Source organism: Muscardinus avellanarius, assembly GCF_963383645.1.
Source record: "Muscardinus avellanarius genome assembly, chromosome: 7".
NCBI lineage: Eukaryota > Metazoa > Chordata > Mammalia > Rodentia > Gliridae > Muscardinus > Muscardinus avellanarius.
Genome location: NC_137793.1, coordinates 58840344 through 58860784, shown reverse-complemented (window position 1 = coordinate 58860784; position 20441 = coordinate 58840344). Strand labels below are relative to the sequence as shown.

General features: G+C 43.2%; 1 protein-coding gene across 1 annotated transcript in view; it reads left to right on the top strand.

The window, feature by feature from the left end:
* Positions 1-20441, top strand: part of CATSPERE (catsper channel auxiliary subunit epsilon) — a gene marked incomplete at both ends in the record, with an annotated part of 177838 nt that overhangs the window by 143367 nt on the left and 14030 nt on the right. Inside the window, 2 exons of the mRNA XM_080698694.1 lie at positions 6215-6314; positions 17695-17781. Of these exons, the coding sequence (XP_080554820.1) occupies positions 6215-6314; positions 17695-17781 (187 nt within the window). The remainder of the gene's footprint in view (positions 1-6214; positions 6315-17694; positions 17782-20441) is intronic.

The following is a 20441-nucleotide window of genomic DNA, read 5'->3' as shown; positions in this document are numbered from 1 at the left end:
GTGCTGGAGAGTGTGGTCCCACTGGGAATTTGGATCTTCCAAGCTGGATCATACAGGACACACTGAGAGGACAGAGGAGGTGGCCTGCGGTGCAGGGCCTGGGTTTCCCGGTTTGCTTATGAAAGGGCTCCTAGGAATTGGCTGGCCTTGAATAATCCCTCCAGGGTCAGCAAAGCCCAAGATGTTATAGCATCCAAATTAAAAAAAAAAAAAAGACCCACCTAATACAATGGAGTCTCCACAAGGTTTATGTCTAAGGGACGCAGATCATAGCAAGTTCTCTTCAGTACCAAGAGTGGAACTGCGATAATCTTGGGACATCAGTTGCCAAAGAGTGATGCTTCTGAATTTCTCAGGTTTAACTAGTATTCTATTCTACACTAATGAGAACAAACAATGCTTACACAGGCAAGTCGTTTTGTCACACATTCTCAATGAAATAAAACATTAAAGATTATTATAAACCCAGAAATTACAGTCTATGCGGTGTCTCCTCTGTGCCACTAGATGGCACTGTAGCTCATTGCTCTTGTGAGAGTCAAATGATGCCAGCCAGCCTGAGGACCCAATTAGATCCCTTTTATTTTTCTTTTCTTTTTTTCATTTTTTCTTTTTCCTTTTCTTTTTTCTTTTTTCTTTTTCGGTACTGGAGATGGAACGCAGGGGCATTCTACCTCCAAGCTACATCCTCAGCCCTATTTTTATTCTTTATTTTGAAACAGGCTCTCACTGAGTTGCAAAGGGCCTCACTAAGTAACTGAGGCTGGCCTTGAACCGCTATCCTCCTGTCTCAGCCTCCTGAGTCTTTCCATCTAGTTCTTAATAATACAAGGACTTTCAAAAGATGCAGTCAAAATCTGCTCCTTCCAAAATTACCTTGCTAACATGACCTGAACCTCTGCTGCTGCACAAGGTTGTGGTGTGTGCCACAGGTCTGGCTGTGGCAAAAGCATCAGGGCTGAGAGTTTTAGGAGTTCCTGTGGCTCTCCTTACCCAACAAGAAGTCCTATCCCTAGCTAGCCATGCTGATTTGAGTACTAACCCTCAGAGTTCCTCTCTTAACAATTTCTCTAAAGGAACAAATAAGGAAATATTAACAGCTTCTCAGATAGCACTTTTGACACAAAAGTTTTCCATTGGGGGGACTTGCTCTACACAGAGCCAACAAGCAAGGAGTCACACTGGAACATGGGCAACAGCCCAAGAGTCGAGAGCCGGGGAGCAAGCACCTCCCACCAGTGGGGATGGGGACCATTCATTCTGAAATATGAATAATGGCTGGAAAGGAAGCCATGTAGCCATTTTCACAGATTAAGAATCCTAAATTCTAGTATGGAGGAATGGAGGTTCAAAACCAACCTCAGAAACTTAGGCCCTGTTTTAAAATTTAAAAAAAGGCCGGGAAGATGGTGACCGAGAAAAGCGGAGCTTAAGAGACCCGCTAAAGCCGGGTGTGGTGGCGCACGCTTGTAATCCCCGCGCTTGGGAGGCGGAGACAGGAGGATCGCGCAGGTTCGAAGCCAGCCGTGCTGGAGTAAGAGACCCTGTTTCAAAAATATAAAATAGGTCTGGGAGTGTAGCCTGGAGGAAGGAGGGCTTCCAGGAACCCCAGTACCACCAAAAAAAAAAAAAAGAGACCCGCTAACAACCAATCTCCATTACCACAAAATCAGCGCCTTTCATAGCCAGAAAACACCATCACCAGAGAAACAAAAAAATCACCAGGCTCCAGAGAGAAAGCAGACTGAGAACAGAGCTCAGAGCCACAGAGGAGATACACCGGCCTCACGCCCGAGGACGCGGCAGCAGCGCCATACTGCCAGCAGCAGCGGCGAATTCACCGGACGGCTACAGCAAGCCGAGGTGAGCCGCTGTGGAACAGCCAGGCGGGATCTTTCAGCACAGGGAACATCTAAAATTCCCAGTGGCTGAGCTCAGCACACGCTGCTGGGACTCAGAGTGGAACTCAAAACCAAGAAGAAATACGCCAGCCTCACAGCTGAGGGCGTAGCAGCGGTGCCATAATGCCACCGGCGGCAGCAGCAGCGAATTCACCGAGTCCAGTAGAGCTACATCTGCGTACTCAAGAACAGTGAGTCAAATTGCGGGCCACAGAGGAGAAATCCCAGTACTGACTCCCAGGGACTTGACCCAGTGGGGGAGTGGAGGTGGCAGAGATATCACACCATAGGAGAAAGTGCAACCTGGCACCCCCCATAGTCTAAAGCAGCCTCTATCAACTCCCTGGGTTGGAGACTCTGTGATACAACCCAGTAAAGGAGTAGTGGGGTCTGAGATACTACTGACTCGAGATACAGAGCACCTTAAGTGAAGTCATAGTGACCCAAAGGAAGAACCCAGAGAAGGCACAAACTTCCGAAATCATGGGAAAGAGGAATAACACTGGAGCAATGAATGCCCACAACCCCACAACATCAGAACCCGATAAAACAGAAAATCAGAGATTTCTAGAAGATCAAATCAGGAAAATAACTGTAGAAATAATAGAGGTGCTTCGAAAAGAACTCAGAGAGAGCCAAAAGGAGATAAAGGATGTAATTAATGAAGTAAAGGCCTCAATTCAAAGCACAAACAACCGATTAGACCACATGGAGAACAGAATCTCGCTCTTAGAAGATGATCATTCCAAAAATGAACGCATAGTTCCAATCTAGAAAAAAATATCCGACAGCAGGAATCTGACATTGAAGAAATATGGGCCCATTTTAAGAGAGCTAACCTAAGAATAATTGGAATAGAGGAGGGAAAAGAAAGTGAAACCAAAGGGATCAACAATCTCTTCAAGGAAGTAATAGTAGAAAATTTTCCAAACATAGAGCAAGAGGTTGATACACAGGTCTAGGAAACTTATAGAACTCCCTTTAGACAGGATCGGAGAAGAGGATCCCCACACCACATAATTGTCAAAATGACCAATGTGGAAGCCAAGCAGAGAATCTTAAAGGCAACAAAAACAAAGGGCCAAGTGACATTCAGAGGCAAACCAATTAGAATCACTCCAGACTTCCCAAACCAAGTCATGAGAGCCAGAAGGGCTTGGAGTAACATATTTCAAACTCTGAAAGAAAACAACTTCCAGCCAAAAATTTCCTACCCAGCAAAACTTTCTATCAAATTAGATGGAAAAATAAGAAGCTTCCATGACAAACAGAAACTGAAGGAATTTATGTCTTTGAAACCAGCGCTAGAGAAAATACTCAAAGAGATTAACTACAAAGAAGAAATAGGTAACACACACCAGAACCAGAGAAACAAGATTTCCCATCCAACAGACAACTAAGATTGGTTATCTGTGGAGATTCATTATTTATGTTAGTCTTTTACCTATCTCTAAATGGTATTGTTTGCCTTTATTGTTGTTAATTTTTAGGATGTCTAGTTGAATATTAATATACCTTCAGATATAGCATTTGGAAATATTTTATCCCATTCTATTAGTAACTTTTAACTCTGTTTACATTGTCTTTGGATATACAATATTTTTTTTTATTTTTTAGGGAGTTTGTTTACCCTTCTGTTGCCTGTGCCATAGAAATCATATCCAAGAAATCAATGCCAATTTCAATGTTGTGAGGTTTTATGACCCAGATATTCTCCTAAAAGTTTATAGTCTTAAGATTTATATTTAGGTCTTTTATCTATTTTGAGTTAATATTTGTATATGGGATTAGGTAAGGGTCCAACTTTATTCTTTTCCATGTAATTATTATGTTTCAACAATATTTAGTTAAAAGATTATTATTTCTACCACCAAATGTTCGTGGAAACCTTGTCAAAAATAACTTGACAATATAGGGAAGAATTTAGCTCTAGGCTTGTATTTAACTCCAATGGTTTATATATCTGCCTCTAGAACAGTACTACACTCTTTCAATTATTGTAGCTTTATATGGTTTGAAATCAGAAAATATATATCTTCTAGCTTTGTTCTTTTTCAAGATCGTTTTGGGTATCTAGAGTCCATATTCCATATTAGGATAGATTTTGTTTCTGAAAAATAAATATATAAATATATGATAGTTTCACCTAAAAAATTAGAAAAAAAATATTCTCTGGTAAGAAAGAAAGTAAAAAGAAATATTGAAATGTTATCTTTAAGTCATCAAAAGCTTGGTATCCGACAAATTAAACTGTTATGTGAAATTATCATTTTTAATTTTGGATAAATTGCTATAATACTAGATATCAACCACTAAGCCAAGCATGGGAAGGAGGGATGGGGAGAGAATGGGGTGGGGATCGGGTGGGGGCTGACTGGGCGATGTGTGCATATATGTCTACAAAAGTTTGTATCCCACTATGATATATGAATACAGTGCACCAATAAAAATTAAAAAAAAAAAAGCCGGGCGTGGTGGCGCACGCTTGTAATCCCCGCGCTTGGGAGGCAGAGACAGGAGGATCGCGCAAGTTCGAAGCCAGCCGCGCGCGCTGGCTTAGGACACCCTGTTTCCAAATAAAAATGTAAAAATAGGTCTGGGAGTATAGCCCGTAGGTAGAAGGGCTTCCAGGAACCCCAGTACTACCAAAAAAAATAAAATTAAATAAAATTAAATTAAATTTAAGAAGAAGAAGAAGAAGAAGAAGAAGAAGAAGAAGAAGAAGAAGAAGAAGAAGAAGAGGAGGAGGAGGAGGAGCCAGGCATGGTGGCACATGCATGTAATCACAGCGCTTGGAAATCTGAGACAGGAGGATTGCGCAGGTTCGAAGCCAGCCTCAGCTACTTAGTGAGGCTCTCGGCAAATTAGTGAGACCCTGTTTCCAAATAAAATATAAAAATAGGTTGGGGGTATACCCCAGAGGTAGAAGGCCCCTGGTTCCATCCCTAGTACCACAACAAAAAGAAAGAAAGAAAGAAAGAAAGAAAGAAAGAAAGAAAGAAAGAAAGAAAGAAAGAAAGAAAGAAAGAAAATGAAGGAAAAAAGAAAGGCTGGGGAGGTAGCTTGGAGGCAGAATGCCCCTGGGTCCAATACCCAGTATCAAAAGAAAAAATAACAATAATAATTTCTCCCCCCTGCTACCATATATAGGGGCTTGACGCCAGGCATGGTGGTGCACACTTGTAATCCCCGTGCTCGGGAGGGTGAGACAGGAGGATCACGCAGGTTTGAAGCCAGCCTCAGCTACTTAGTGAGGCTCTCGGCAACTTAGTGAGACCCTGTATCCAAATAAAATAGAAAATATGTCTGGGAAGATAGCCCGGAAGTAGAAAAGCCCTTGGGTTCCATTCCTAGTACCATATATATATATATATATATATATATATATATATATATATATATATATATATATATATATATATGTGTGTGTGTGTGTGTGTGTGTGTGTGTGTGTGTGTGTGTATGTATGTATATGTGTGTGTGAGACCAAAGCTAAAGTTCAGTTGCTGAGGCTGGCCTTGAACCTCCAGTCCTCCTGTCTCACCCTCCCAAGTGCTATAATTAACAGGCATGCACCACTGCATCTGGCTAAAACATAATCTTAATATGAAGTACCACATGTCTTTGAAAACTCAGAGGCTAAGAAGTGCTCTAAGCTCTAATGAGCTTATGTCCAGGCCCAGAGCAAGGTGAGAGATGGCCTACCCACACAGAACTCTGCTGGTGCTACTGCTAGTAGAAATCAAAGCCTCCTTCTGCATCCAGCTCACCTCAATCTTACCCTGCTTCTGACCCTTTGAGACTCGCCACATCTTGCAGCTGAGTCCTCCTGGGAAATCTACAGTCTCGTTTCTCATCACAGTAAGTCCTTGGTCTCACTCTCCAGTGAGATTGATAGGCAGCCAGTGAATACCTGCTGATTAAATGACACGAGGGTATCCTTGCCTGGCCCCTCCTCCATCCTTCCTACCCTTCCACCTTTCTCCCAGCAGGGCCTCAACTACCCTCATCAATATACGATCTTTACCACAGCAAAGAGGACTTGTGGTTCCAGTTTTATGCTGCATGGTTATTAGGTTTTTATTTTGAACAACATCTGTTTATTTCATTCATCTGTCAAAATAGACCTATTGAGCAAGTAGTACTGTTGTATAGATAACAAGATTGACGCTTCAAGACTTTAATCTTTCAGGGTCACAAAGCTAACAATAAAGACAGGATTAAAACCTAAGCCCATCGACTTGAAAGCTGAGGCCTTCACTTCTCTACTTTACAATAAACTATTGCTTTTTTGTCTCTGGTATATCTCTCAGATTTGATGATAATGGCTTTATTGAAGACATCAAAGTGAACTTCATCATATGGGAAATTCATGGCAGGAATGACTACAGCTTCACCAAAACCATGAAGGAGGTATGACATCTTGGAGTTCAAAGGAGCTTAGCATGCAGCCACATGTGGCTTTTACTCTAAATTCATACGTAACATCTCCAAAGCAAATAGAACCAGGCAGCAGTGGGTAGATAATATCACTCCTATATTAAACTTAAGGACTCTAAAATTCATTTATTAAAAAAGAAGCCATTGTCATATCAAATAGACATAAAAGGGTCAGAAAATGAAATATTTATTTATGTTGGGATGATATAGTTACATATGAGTATTTTCTCCACTCTTCTCTCTCTCTCTCTCTCTCTCTCTCTCTCTCTCTCTCTCTCTCTCTCTCTCTCTCTGTGGTGCTAGGCATTGAACTTAGGTGTATTCTGTCTCCAAGCTATACTTCCAGCCCAATTTTTTATTCTGTATTTTGAAACAGGGTCTCACTACATTATGGAGAGCCTCACTAAGTAGCTGAGGCTGTTCGAGAACCTCAGTCCTTCGGTCTCCACCTCCCAAATGCTAGGATTACAAGCATGCGCCACCATGCCCAGCTTAGTCATAGCAATTTTAAATACCGATCTTTCTACCTCACTCATGCCTATATCTGAACTGCTGATCACTTACAGAAAAAAATAAATTTTATTTCAATAACTTGAATTAGGAATTACTGGACATGATGACTGAAGAGTTGGTCAACTAAAAGAAATGTCAATAAAATATCTAAGATTTGAACAAAATGATTAACAATCCTGCTTAGTTCATTATATAAAACACCATACCAGCAGGCCTGTTGGCACATGCTGGTAGTCCCAGGACTTGAGAGGCTAAGACAGGAGGATTGCAGGTTTGAGGTCATCCTCAGTAATGTAGCAAGACCCTATCTCAAAATAAAAATTAAAAGCCAGCATAGTGGCACACACCTGTAATCCCAGTACTTGGGAGACTGAGATGGGAGGATCACAGGTTCCAGGACAGCCTCAGCAAGTAGTAAGTCTCAGCAAGTAGTAAGTCTCAGCAAGTAGTGAAACTCTAGTCAATCTAGTGAGACCCCTTTTTCAAGATAAGAATAAAATAGGGCTGGGGGTATAGTTCTGAGGTTGAATGCCCCTGAGTTCAATCCCCAGTACCACAAAAAATAAATTGATTAATTAATTTAAAAATGATTGGGGATGGGCCTTGGAGATAGAATGTCGCTGGGTTCGATCCCCAGTAAAAACAAAACAAACAAAATGCCAACTATTTTAAAGTGCATATTCTTTTCCAGTGCACACAAATCATTTGCATTAGACAAGACCACTTAATGGTGAAAAGACTATTGGATAGCCTGAGAACCCACATACACATACAGTGCGAATGCTGCATGGTTCTACTCCTGTGCAGTCTGCAGAGCTGTCAAAAATCATGAAGATGAAAAGTAAAATGGTGGTTTCCAAGGCCACACAGAGGTGGGATGAGGACTTGCTGTTTAATCAGTACAGTTTCATTATTGCTATAATAAAACCATATATTTAATCTAGATATAGTTATATAGCTTTAAAACGTATAAATAGAAAGTTGAGGGGACTAGAAATAGACAAATCCACAAGCATGATAGGAGATTTTAACCCAATTCTCTCAGTAACTATTGCAACACAACAGATTAAAAATTAAAATGGAACCCCAACCCCTTTGCCCTGCAGAGGCAGAGGACCAGTCATTTAGTCTTCCAGCTCGTCAGCAGATCTCATGTCTCCAACTTAGAACTTCACTGAAACTCTAGTGTCCTAGTCTGAAAATACTTTTGGAGCCCATCTTTCCACAGTCGGACTCCTGGGTTTATTCCAGTACCTCGCAAGAAGGCTCAGAGATGATTTTGGGGACACGACACCTGAAACTTGAGCCTCCATTCATGAGTCTTGAGAGGAAAGGAGGCAGCGTTCAGTGTGCACCTGTGGTCTCCCCTGTGGACACTCCTTGTTTTGTATACTTCTCCCCTGGGGGCACTTGGGGTATCGAGGGCATATAAAGCTTTTTCCACCCTGGAAAAAGAGTTAAAATAGAGATTTGAGGAGCATGATTAACAAACCTGGCCTAATAAACAGGCTATATAGAACACTGTACCAACAATTTCAAAATACACATTTTGAAATACATACATTGCCCATGTCCACAGATCATTTGTAAAAATTGACCATATGTTCTCTTTATTTTTTATTTTATTTTATTTTATTTTTTTGCAGTACTGGAGATTGAACCCAGGGGCATTCTACCTCCGAGCTATACCTCCAGCCCTATTTTTTTTTTAATTCATTATTTTGAAACCGGGTCTCACTGAGTTGCAAAGGGCCTCACAAAGTAGCTGCGGCTGTCTGAGAAGCGTGATCCTTCAGTCTCAGCCTCCTGAATGCTAGGATTACAAGCATGCACCACCATGCCCTGCCCATATGTTCTCTTTAAAGTAAATCTTAAAAAGTCTAATGAGATTACAGAGTATGTATTTTACATATGAAATAAACCACATATTACAATTACATGGAAATTAGAAAATATCTGCAAGTGAATAATAATGAAAATTGCAGATACCAAGACTTAATAGAATCAACTAAAATCATGTTCAAGAAGGAATTTATAGGCTTAACTGTGTATGTCAGAAAATAAAAACTGATAAATTAAGTATCTATACTAAAAAGTTAGAAAAATAGTAGATAGTTAAACTTGAAAGGAGTAAAAAGATATAGAATATACTAAAGTTAAGAGCAGAAATTAAGCCGGGCATGGTGACACTGTCTATAAGCCCAGTACTTGGGAGGCTGAGACAGAAGGATCCACTGGTTCAAGGACAATCTCTGAGATCCTGTTTCAAAATAAAAAAAAATAAAATTGGGCTAGGAGTGCAGCTCAAAGGTAGAATGACCTTGGGTTAAATCCCTGGTACCATAAAAACAAACAAAAAACCCCAGAAACTAGTAGAATAATAGCAGACATAGAAGAAAGTGGATCCACACCAAAAGTTGGTTCTTTGAACAAACTAATAAAATTAGTGGGTGAAGAAAAATAGAGAAAGAGTCACAACTAGCCAATATCATTAGTGAAAGGGGTGAGAGGCATCATTACAGATGGTTATTAAGAAACATTCCTATCAACCAACCTTGCATTGGACATATGCAGACAATGGCCAAACACCTTGGAAACAAGCATGCTGAGATCAAAGGGCAAATGCCGAGCCCAGCTGGCTTTCCCAACAATCACTAAGTACTGAGGAAAACATTTCTTCATCATTACAAAAGCTCTTCCTGAAAACAGGGACTATCCTGACTTTTTACTTTGACAAGCTAGGAGGAGTTGCAAAGAACCTTAAAAGAAAAATGAATTATGGGCCATTCTCACTCATAAACACAGACACAAAATACCTGAAAGAATAACACATCTAGACCAAGTTTTGTTTATTTCATAAATGAAGAGTGGATATATCATTTGAAAAAATCAAAATAGCCAGGCGTGGTGAGCATGTTTGTAATCTCAGTACTTGGGAGGCCGAATAGTAAGAGCTCAGGTTCAAAGCCAGCCTCAGCAACTTGTGAAGCCCTCCTCAACTTAGTGAAACCCCGTTTCAAAATAAAGAGTAAAACATGGCTGGGGGTATAGCTCAGAAGTAGAATGCCCCTGGGTTCAATCTCCAGTAACACACAAACACACACATACACATACACACACACACACACGCACACACACACAAAATAATAATAATAATAAAATTAATAATAATAATAATTCAGTGTATGAGTAGAAAAAAACAAGAAGAGTCATAAGATCACTGAAATATTTTATGAAGTTATTTAAGAATTTATCTATATATAACTATTTTTAGAATAAATCTTAGAATCCAACTAGAATGGCAATCATTCAAAACACAACAACAAATGCTGGGTAGGATGTGGAGAAGTGGGAACTCTGCTACATTGTTCGTGGGACTGCAAACTAGTGCAACCATTTTGGAAAACTGCATGGAGGATCCTCAGAAGAATGAGAATGAACTTACCATGTGATACAGCAATACCACTCCTGGGCATCTGCCCAAAAGAATGGAAACCAAACTACCAAACCAATGCATGCATATCTATGTTCACAGCTGCACAATTCACCATTGCCAAACTATGGAACCAGCCAAGTTTTCCATCAACAGATTATTGGATTGCAAAACTATGGGATATGTACACAATGGAATTGCACTCAGCCATAAAGAAAAAACACAATTACATCATTTACAGGGAAATGAATGGAACTGGAGAACATTATGCTAAGTGAGATTAGTCAGTCACAAAAAATTAGAAATTGGATGCTTTCCTTAATATGTGAAAGCTAAGGAGAAATGGGTCATAGGAGGAACTCTAGAGGAAGAAGGAGATACTACAGATGAGCAAATAAGGTGACCTAACTGAGAGGATGGGAGGAGGGAAGAGGGAAATTCTCTAATGTTCATGATGTACATTCACAAATACATCAATCACTAAGACAAACATGAGAAGAAGGGAGGGGAAGGGAATGGCCAGAAAGTGGGTAAGAGTTAATTGGGTAATGTGTGCATGTATGCCTCCACCATCTTGTACTCCATTAAGATGTATGACTACAATGCACCAATAAAAAGTTAAAAAATATAAATCTTAGTGGCAGCCAGCGCCATCTTGGGCTGCCAGCCTGAATTGTGACTGCCGGCTTCACAGACCCAAGAATTTCCAACAAGTAAACCAAGGATTTGAAGTGCAGAAACAGCAGCAGAGCTCCAACATCTTAAGTGACCAGCACCACACTGCAGAAACAGAAAAAGATCCAAAACCCTGTGCGCTCACCAGAAGCCGGTACCCACAGCGCACACCGTGTCCTCCAGAGACCCGGCCCGCAGAACATCAATAAAGGGTAGCTGCTGTGAATTTCTGCTGCTGCTGTGCCGATTTGTTTCCCCTCACATCAGTTCTCTCACTGAAGAGGAATCTTTCCTGCTAGGTCTCTACAGAAAGTACAGAGAAGAGAAGGTATGCATCACTGTCAAGTATCCCTCCAGCCAGACTTCAAGTCAAGAACCACTGCTCTGAAACTTCTGTGCTGAGAGGAAAAGCCTGGAGAGGAAAAGTGGAAGGTCTTGAAGGGAGCGCTGTCCAGAGGAACACTGTTGAGAGCACAGGAGGAAGGCTTAGTGTAGAACAGGAAGGACATTGCTATTTCTTCAGAACAGGAGAGAAAGCAGTGTACTAAGCTAAGAAGAATGAAGTTCTAAGAGGAGGCTTGAACCTAATAAACACCTTGGATTATTCTGTTGCCACTGATGAGGCATGGCTACCCAAGTGGATTTTTTATATATTCACTGGGTTGAGAAGCTTCCTTGGCTCATTCTTCATGCTGGTCCATGTGTCCACTCCTAAGTTGCCTGAGTCTTTTCTTCAGGGTCTCACAGTCCTCATGGTGAAAGCCAAAGCAAAAGCTCGGTCTAACCCTAAACTTAAGTTCCTGAAAATTATACTCAGGTTTGCATCATGCTCCAATTCTGCAGCATGCTCTCATTCAGCATGTTGGTCTCTGAATATCTGGGTTGTTGTCATTCTGTAAAACTATTAATTAATCAGTGAATAAAGAGGAACTTGAGGCAGCACACCAAGTTATTTGAAAATGCAGCAAGAACTATACACATTTCACAACATCTCTCTCAACAGCCCCCAAAACCCAGTCACACTAGATTTCAAGCCTGGAACTGTAGCACATGCCTGTCACAGGTTCAAGGCCAGCTTCAGCAACTTAGCAAGACACTTAGCAACCTAACCAGACCCTATTTCAAAACAAAAACTGAAGAGGGCTGGGGAACAAGAGAAACTTGGAGATAGAATGTCCCTTGGCTCAATTCCAAGTCCCCCCTCCCAAAAAAGTAGGTTTTATGGTATAGGAATCTGCTATGGGGGCGTAATATAAAGAATAGGAATTTTCATCTAGAGAGGTAATTATGTCAAGAAAAAGCATATAATTCTGTAAATAAAAGGAGGAACACACACACACGAATAAATGTCACAAAAGTACTCTTGAAGCCTGGTTAACTTGGATAAACTGACACCTGATGACCAGGAATCCACTGGAGTACTAGAAGAGATATTCCTAAGCATAGGCAGTACTCAGTATTCTCTAGGAAATGGGGAAGTGGAATAGTAGATATCAATAACTATTTTTTGCTATTAAAGCAATGCTAATGTGGACTGTCTTATATATTTTTTCCTGATTCAAATGTATCTAGTTGTCTGAAATGGTGTCTGCATCTTATTCTTTCCTTTTAAGTGTTGTTGGCTATTCTTAATATTTGGCTACTTAATGTATATTTTTAAACCACTTTTTTTTATTCTTTATTTTGAAATAGGGTCTCACTGAGTTGCAAAGGGCCTCACTAACTAGCTGAGGCTGTCCGGGAACCATGATCCTCCTATCTCAGCCTCCCAAATGCTAGGATTACAAGCGTGTGCCACCACGCCTGGCTTAAAATCACTTTTAATGAGAACCCTGAGACTAATGAGAACCCCTGCAAATTTTTGATAATAATTACATTAAATGTATATATTACTTAAGAAGAATTAGCACTGTTGTTATATGTTCTCCCTATTAATCAACATTTTTAAAATTATCAAGAACTAGCCGGGCATAGTGGCGCACGGTTGTAATCCCCGCGCATGGGAGGTGGAGACAGGAGGATCACACAGGTTCAAAGCCAGCCGCACTGGTTTAAGAGACCCTGTTTCCAAATAAAAATATAAAATAGGTCTGGGAGTGTAGCCCAGACGTAGAAGGGTTTCCAGGAACCTCAGTACCACCAAAAAAAAAAAAAAAAAAAAAAAATTATCAAGTACTTCCGCCTGGCAAGGTGGCACACGCTTGTAATCCCCACGCTTGGGAGGCGGAGACAGGAGGATTGCGCAGGTTCGAAGCCTGCCTCAATGACTTTAAGAGACCCTTTTTCCAAATAAGTATAAAATAGGTCTAGGAGTGTAGCCCGGAGGTAGAAGGGCTTCCAGGAACCTCAGTACCACCAAAAATAAATAAATGAATATAAAAAAAAATTTAAAAATTATCAAGAACTCCCTAAATATATATTTATCTATTTTGTTAGTTTCTTTTTTTAATTTTATTTTTTTTAATTGGTGCATTGTAGTCATATATCAATCACATTGGAGTACAAGACTTGAGAGGATATACAACACACATCATCCAATTAGCCCTCATCCAGCCCCCATCCCATTCCCTCCCTCTCCCTCTATCACATGCTTGTTTGGTGATTAACTTTGATACATTTCTTTATGTATCACGGAAGGTTCCAATGCCGGCCATTGGCCCCGGCAATGGCCTAACCCCTCGGCAGGCTCTTATCCTGGTCTCGGAGGCCCCAGCACCGGCCTAGCATCATGGCAGGCTCCGATCCTGGCTTTGCTGGCCCCAGCACTGGCCAAACCCCTCGGCAGGCTCTGATCCCAGCCTCGGAGGCCCCAGTAGCAGCCTTGCCTCCTGTCAGGCTCCGATGCTGGCCGCTGGCCCCGGCATCAGCCTAACCCCTTGGCAGGCTCCTATCCCAGCCTCAGAGGCCCCAGCACCGGCCTTGCCTCACGGCAGGCTCCAATGCCAGCCATTGGCCCCGGCAATGGCCTAACCCCTCAGCAGGCTCTTATCCCGGTCTCGGAGGCCCCAGCACCGGCCTTGCTTCACAGCAGGCTCCAATGCTGGCCGCTGGCCCCAGCATCAGCCTAACCCCTTGGCAGGCTCCGATCCCAGCATGGGAGGCCCCAGTAGCGGCCTTGCCTCACAGCAGGCTCCGATGCCAGCCATTGGCCCCGGTACCGGCCTAACCTCTCAGCTGGCTCTTATCCTGGCCTCAGAGGCCCCAGCACCGGCCTTGCCTCACGGCAGGCTCCGATGCCGGCCTCACTGGCCACAGTACCGGCCTAACCCCTTGGCAGGCTTCGATTCAGGCCTCGGAGACCCCAGCACTGGCCTTGCCTCACAGTGAGCTCTGATTCCAGCCTTGCTGGCCCCAGCACCGGCCTAACCCCTTGGCAGGCTCTGATCCCAGCCTCGGAGGCCTCAGTAGCGGCCTTGCCTCATGGAAGGCTCCAATGCCAGCCATTGGCCCCAGCACCGGCCTAACCCCTCGGCAGGCTCTTATCCCGTCCTTGGAGGCCCCAGCACCGGCCTTGCCTCACGACAGGCTCCGATGCTGACCGCTGGCCCCGGCACCGGCCTAACTCCTCGGCAGGCTCTTATACTGGCCTCGGAGGCCCCAGCATCGGCCTTGCCTCTTGGCAAACTCCGATGCCGGCCTCGCTGGCCCCAGCACCGGCCTAACCCCTCGGCAGGCTCTGATCCTGGCCTTCTTGGCCCTGGCACCGGCCTAACACCTCAGCAGGCTCCAATACCTGCTTTGGAGGCCCAAGCACCAGCCTTGCCTCACGGCAGCCTCCAATCCCAGCCTCACTGGCCCCAGCATCGGCCTAACCCCTCGGCAGGCTCCGATCTCGGCATCGGAGTCCCCAGTAGTGGCCTTGCCTCACGGCAGGCTCCAATCCTGGCCTCACTGGCCCCAGCACCGACCTAACCCCTCAGCAGGCTCCGATCACTGATTCGAACCTCCAGCACTGGCCTTGCCTCACAGCAGGCTCCAATCCCAGCCTTGCTGGCCCCAGCACCAGCCTAACCCCTCGGCAGGCTCCGATCCCGGCCTCGAAGGCCCCACCACTGGCCTTGCCTCACAGCAGGCTCCGATCCTGGCCTCACTGGCCCCAGCACCAGCCTAACCCCTCGGCAGGCTCCGATCCCGGCCTTGGAGGCTCCAGCACCGGCCTTGCCTCACGATAGGCTCCAATCCCAGCTTTGCTGTGTCCGTCGCCGGCCTCACCCCTCGGCAGGCTCCAATCCGAGCACCCTCTTCACCCAACCAATTGTCCCACGGTCTCAAGGGTGCATGGTGGTGGTAGCATTCTGCCTCTGGGGTTATTATTTCAAAGGTTCCAGGTGTAATGCATCAGATCTCTGTCTCCCCTGAGTACTGGCCACTGCCATTGCCACTGCCTCCACCATTTCAAATCCTTCCCAGGCTCTTTTTCCACTCTGAATGTTGTCCAGTGTTCCTAAGCATGCGTGACGGTAGCATTCGATATTTGGTGTAATTTCTCCAAAAAAAAATAAGGTTGGTAGGATCCGATTTCTGCTTCTCCTAAATACAAGTCTCCACCGCCATCGTGGAGACCGCTTTCAACTCTGCCTTTCTCCTTGGTCTCCGCTAAACTCTCTCCTTACAGGTGATATCCAAGATTCTTAACAATATAGAGAAACAGCAGTCCTCCTTCATGGGGAATTTTTCCATAAGTTTCAGTGCATTTGGATAAGTTTTGTCTGCATCTCCAGTGTCCTGACATCCGCCACAGCTTTCTTAACTCCTCTCCGATATTTTTTCTTTTTCTTTTCCTTTTTTTTTTTTTTTTTAATAAGAGAAGACAGTATATGTGGTTTGAGGAGGTAGTGGGATCAGGCAGTCAGTAGCACTGTGACCCGGTCAGTTTCCCCATGGGTCCAGCGTGCTCCGCACTACTCCGCCTGGGGCCCAGAGTCCCGCGATCCGGGCCCCTGCTGTCCTGCCCCGCGCGACCCCTGCCCAGGACCCAGGGTACTGGGCCCAGTTTCTCCAGGGGTCTGGCGTGCTACACGCGGTCCGGCCCGGGGCCCAGAGTCCCGCGACCCGGGCCCCGGCTGGTGTGCCCCGAACAACCCCCGCCCGGGACCCAGGGTACTGGGCCCGGTTTCTCCAGGGGTCTGGTGTGCTACACGCAGTCCGGCCAGGGGCCCAGAGTCCTGCAACCAGGGCCCCAGATGGCATGCCCTGTGCGACCCCCCTTGTTAGTTTCTTTACAGATTGCATTCCCTCTGCTATGTTTATTCCTAAGATTATACTTTGTCTCGATATGCTCAAATATAATATTTTTATTATATGTTCCTATTCTTCACATTTAAATATAATCCACTTGCTTACTTTCCACCCAAAAATAAATAAATAAATAAATAAATAAATAAATAAATAAATAGACAGTAACTTCCTTAACCTAATAAAATTTCGGTTAAAAAATTACAACAAAGCCAGGCTTGTTGGTGCATACCTTCAATCCTACTACTTGGGAGGCTGAGACAGAAGGATTAAAGGTTCAAGGTCAGCCTCAGAAACCTAGCAAAACCTGTTTCAAAAAGGGGGATGGGCTGTATTGTAGCAAGGAGGTAGAAACACCCGGGGGTCCAATCCCAAGTTCAAAAAATAATAATAAAAATTAAAGCAAATATTATACTTAATAGTGAAAATTTGAAAAAATTCCCCCTGAGCAGGGTGTGGTGGCGCGCACTTGTAATCCCAGCATTCGGGAGGCTGAGACCTGGAGGATCGCAGTTCGCGGACAGCCTCAGCTACTTAGTGAGGCCCTCTGCAACTCAGTGAGACCCGGTTTCAAAAATAAAGAATAAAAAATAGGGCGGGGGTGTAGCTTGGAGGTCGAATGCCTCTGAGTTCCATCCCCAGACCCGCAAAAAAAAAAAAAAAAAAGAAAATTCCCTCTGAAATAAAAAATGAAACAAGGTTGTATGTTTAATCTGTATTTTTTTATACATTGTCCCTGGAGATCTCTATAATATGGCAAAGAATAAGCAATACAAATACATAAACAGAGCAATACAAATACATAAACAGAGCCAGGAATGGTGGCACGCGCCTATGATCCCAGTACTTAGGAGGCTGAGACAGGAGGATAAGAGGTTGGAGGACAGCCTCAGCAACTTAGTGACACTCTGTTTCAAAATTAAAAAATAAATTGTACTGAGGATATACCTCACAGGTAGAATACCCCTGAGTTCAATCCCCAGCACCACTAACTAAACCAACCAACCAACAGTCAGGATTAGTGGCAAACACCTATAATCCTACTGTTTGGAAGGCTGAGTAGGAGGATCACAGGTTCAAGTTCAGCCTCGGTAGCATAGCAAGACCCTGCTTAAAAATAAAAATAAAATAGGCCTGTGGGTGTATCTAAGAGGTAGAATGCCTAGTACTACTAGGTAGAATCTCTAGTACTACAATAAATAAATAAGCAAACAAGAATTGGTATAAGAATTGGAAAGAAAGAAAGAAAACTGCCATATTCACCAATGGCACACTACTCCTATGGAACAGTTAGAATTAATAAGTGGGTCTAACAAGTTCTCTCTATAATACAAGGTCAGAATACAAAAATCAATTGTCCCTCTGAATACTAGCAAACATTTAAATAATGAAAGTTGGTAAAATTGTGAAATTTTCAGTGGAGTCCAAAAACATTAGATACTTCAGAGTAAACTGACATGAAAACACATATACCCATAATGTGCAATCTTTTGACAGAGTGGCTGTTTAAATGTGGCACAGACTTGGGAGAGCATGATCCAGCTTAACAAGTCGGCCCCACTAGAACATGTCTGGGGACCGGAGGTAAGAACTTGGCTTTTCAAACTGTCTTCTTATAATCACCACGTCCAGATGCTGACATTAAAAGAACTTGATGGAAACACCAGATTTAAATTTGTTTTGGTAAACTTAATCCTATTTTTCTACTATCAGGTTATATTATTTCAGAAAAGCTTTTCTTTTTTATTTAACTTATTTATTTATTTATGTATTTTTATTTATTTATTTATTTTTTTATTTTTTATTTTTGGTGGTACTCGGGGTGGAATCCAGAGGCTTTCTACCTCTGGGGTATACTCTCAGACCAATTTTTTTTTAATATATTTTATTTGGAAACAGGGTCTCACTAAGTTGCTCAGATCCTCACTAAGTAGCTGAGGCTGGATTTGAACCTGTGCGATCCTCCTGTCTCAGCCTCCCAAGCGTGAGGATTACAAGCGTGTGCCACCACGCCCAGCTAAAAAAGCTTTTCTTAATTCGTTTTATTGTCTATAGATTCTATGTTACTAATTTCAATTTCACTGCTGAAAAAAAATTTGTCTTTGTAGACCATGAAATGTCTGATAAACATGGAAAAGCACTGAAAGTGAGTCGTGTGTGTGTGTGTGTGTGTGTGTGTGTGTGTGTGTGTGTGTTGAGGATAGAACCCAGAGGCATCTGACCTCCGAGCTACACCCCCTGCCCTATTTTTTTTTAATTCTTTATTTTGAAACAGGATCTCACTAAGTTGCAGAGGGCCTCACAAGTAGTTGAGGCTGTCGGCAAACCGCGATCCTCCAGTCTTAGCCTCCCATATGCTGGGATTACAAACATGCACCACCACGCCCAGCTTGAAAGTGAGTCTTTTAAAAAAAGACTACATAAGCTGGGCATGGTGGTGCACACATGTAATTCCAGTACTTGGGAGGCTGAGACAGAAAGATCTCAGGTTCGAAGCCACCCAGCACCATAGTAAGACCCTCAACAACTTAGCCAGATACTGTTTCAAAATTAAAAAAAAAAATAGGGCTCAGGGTATTATTCAGAGGTAGAATGCCCCGGGTTCAATCTCCAGTATAAAATAAACAGTCTTTTAAAAATCATAAGGAATTAAACTAGTAATGGAACCAATTCAAATAAAATTTGCCCTCCTAACTTATGGTAGAAGGGCATCCAAGGATCTGGAATTGAGGATGGGTACAAATGATACTCACTACATTGACAAACTCTTAAAATGGGCACCTAAAGTTTAAGATTCTATGGAAATCACATTCCCCAAAGAAGCAGCAACTTGCCAGTGATGAGCCATCTCTAGCTTGCTGTAGTCAGTATGGCACAGGGCCGTGGTTCCCAAACTTGAGCATCCATCAGAGCTACCAGGAGGGTTTGTCAGATTGCTGGATCCCACCCCCAGAGATCTTGATTTCACAGATCTTAGGTGGGTGTCTTCCCAAATTTGCATTTCTCATGAGTCCCCAAGTGATACTGACACTGCTGATCTAGGAACTAATTTGGCAAAACATTTGGTTTACAATCTAAAAAAGTTCTGGAGGGCAGCTCACTACAAAGAAAGTGAATTCAGTGCCGCACATGAAGTCAGGTGAGCCCAGGGCTTCCTCCTGAAACATACACCGGACACGGAGGGGCTCCTGGTGCTCGAGCTATGCTGGGTGTCACACATGCCTTTTACGCTGCACAGATGAACCACCCTTGTGTGAAAGACCTGAGAAGTGACCTCACAGACTGTACACTTGAGGGGGGATTACACTCAGTAGCAAAAGTGGCATTTCACAGGAAAGGGAAAAGATGGGCATGGGTTACTGGCTATATCATACAGGTGGGCATGGCTGGAAATACTGGGCTGAGAAGCCCTTAGCTAGAAATGAATGTAATTCATAAGACCAGGGGAGATTGTCTCAGACACTCGATGACTCAATCTAGTTTCAAATGAAACAGAAGGGGAAGCCAGGCAAGGTGGCGCACATTTGTAATCCCAACATTTGGGAGGCGGAGACCAGAGGATCGTGCTTCGCGGACAGCCTCAGCTACTTAGTGAGGCCCTCCACAACTCAGCGAGACCCTGTTTCAAAATAAAGAATAAAAAGTAGGGCTGGGGATATAGCTTGGAGGCAGAATGCATTGGGTTCCATCCCCAATACCAAAACAACAACAACAACAAATGAAACAGCAACAGAAGGGGAGAAGACAATCACTGTGAGGCAGGGAGAGCCCCCAAAATAGGAAGAGACCTAGTATGACTGAAGAGAAGTAGCAGTTAATATGCATTGTCATTCACATTGGGAAATAACACAATATAAATGTTCCCAGATGTCTGCATAAAAAAGCGATACAAGGTAAATAAGTCCAAAAATTCATCACGATACAAGGCAAATAATTATTAGCAGGGCCTTTATTAGAGGGCCAGTCCCTGCAAATATTCAGCAAATGCAACATAGATACTCTTTCATGAAGTTCATGGTCCCATGTATTACCTAACTTGGCAGGCAAGAAGTTCATACACCACTTTGACCCAGAAGAGCCCTCCACCAAAAATTAAAATGTTTTTTATTTTCCAGTTCATATGTATCAAAAAATATTGAGTCAAACCAGGCATGGTGAAGCAAGCTTGTAATCCCAGTACTTGGAAGGCTAAAAAAAGAGGATTGCAGGTTTGCAGCCAGCCTCAGCTATTAGTGGGGCCCTCT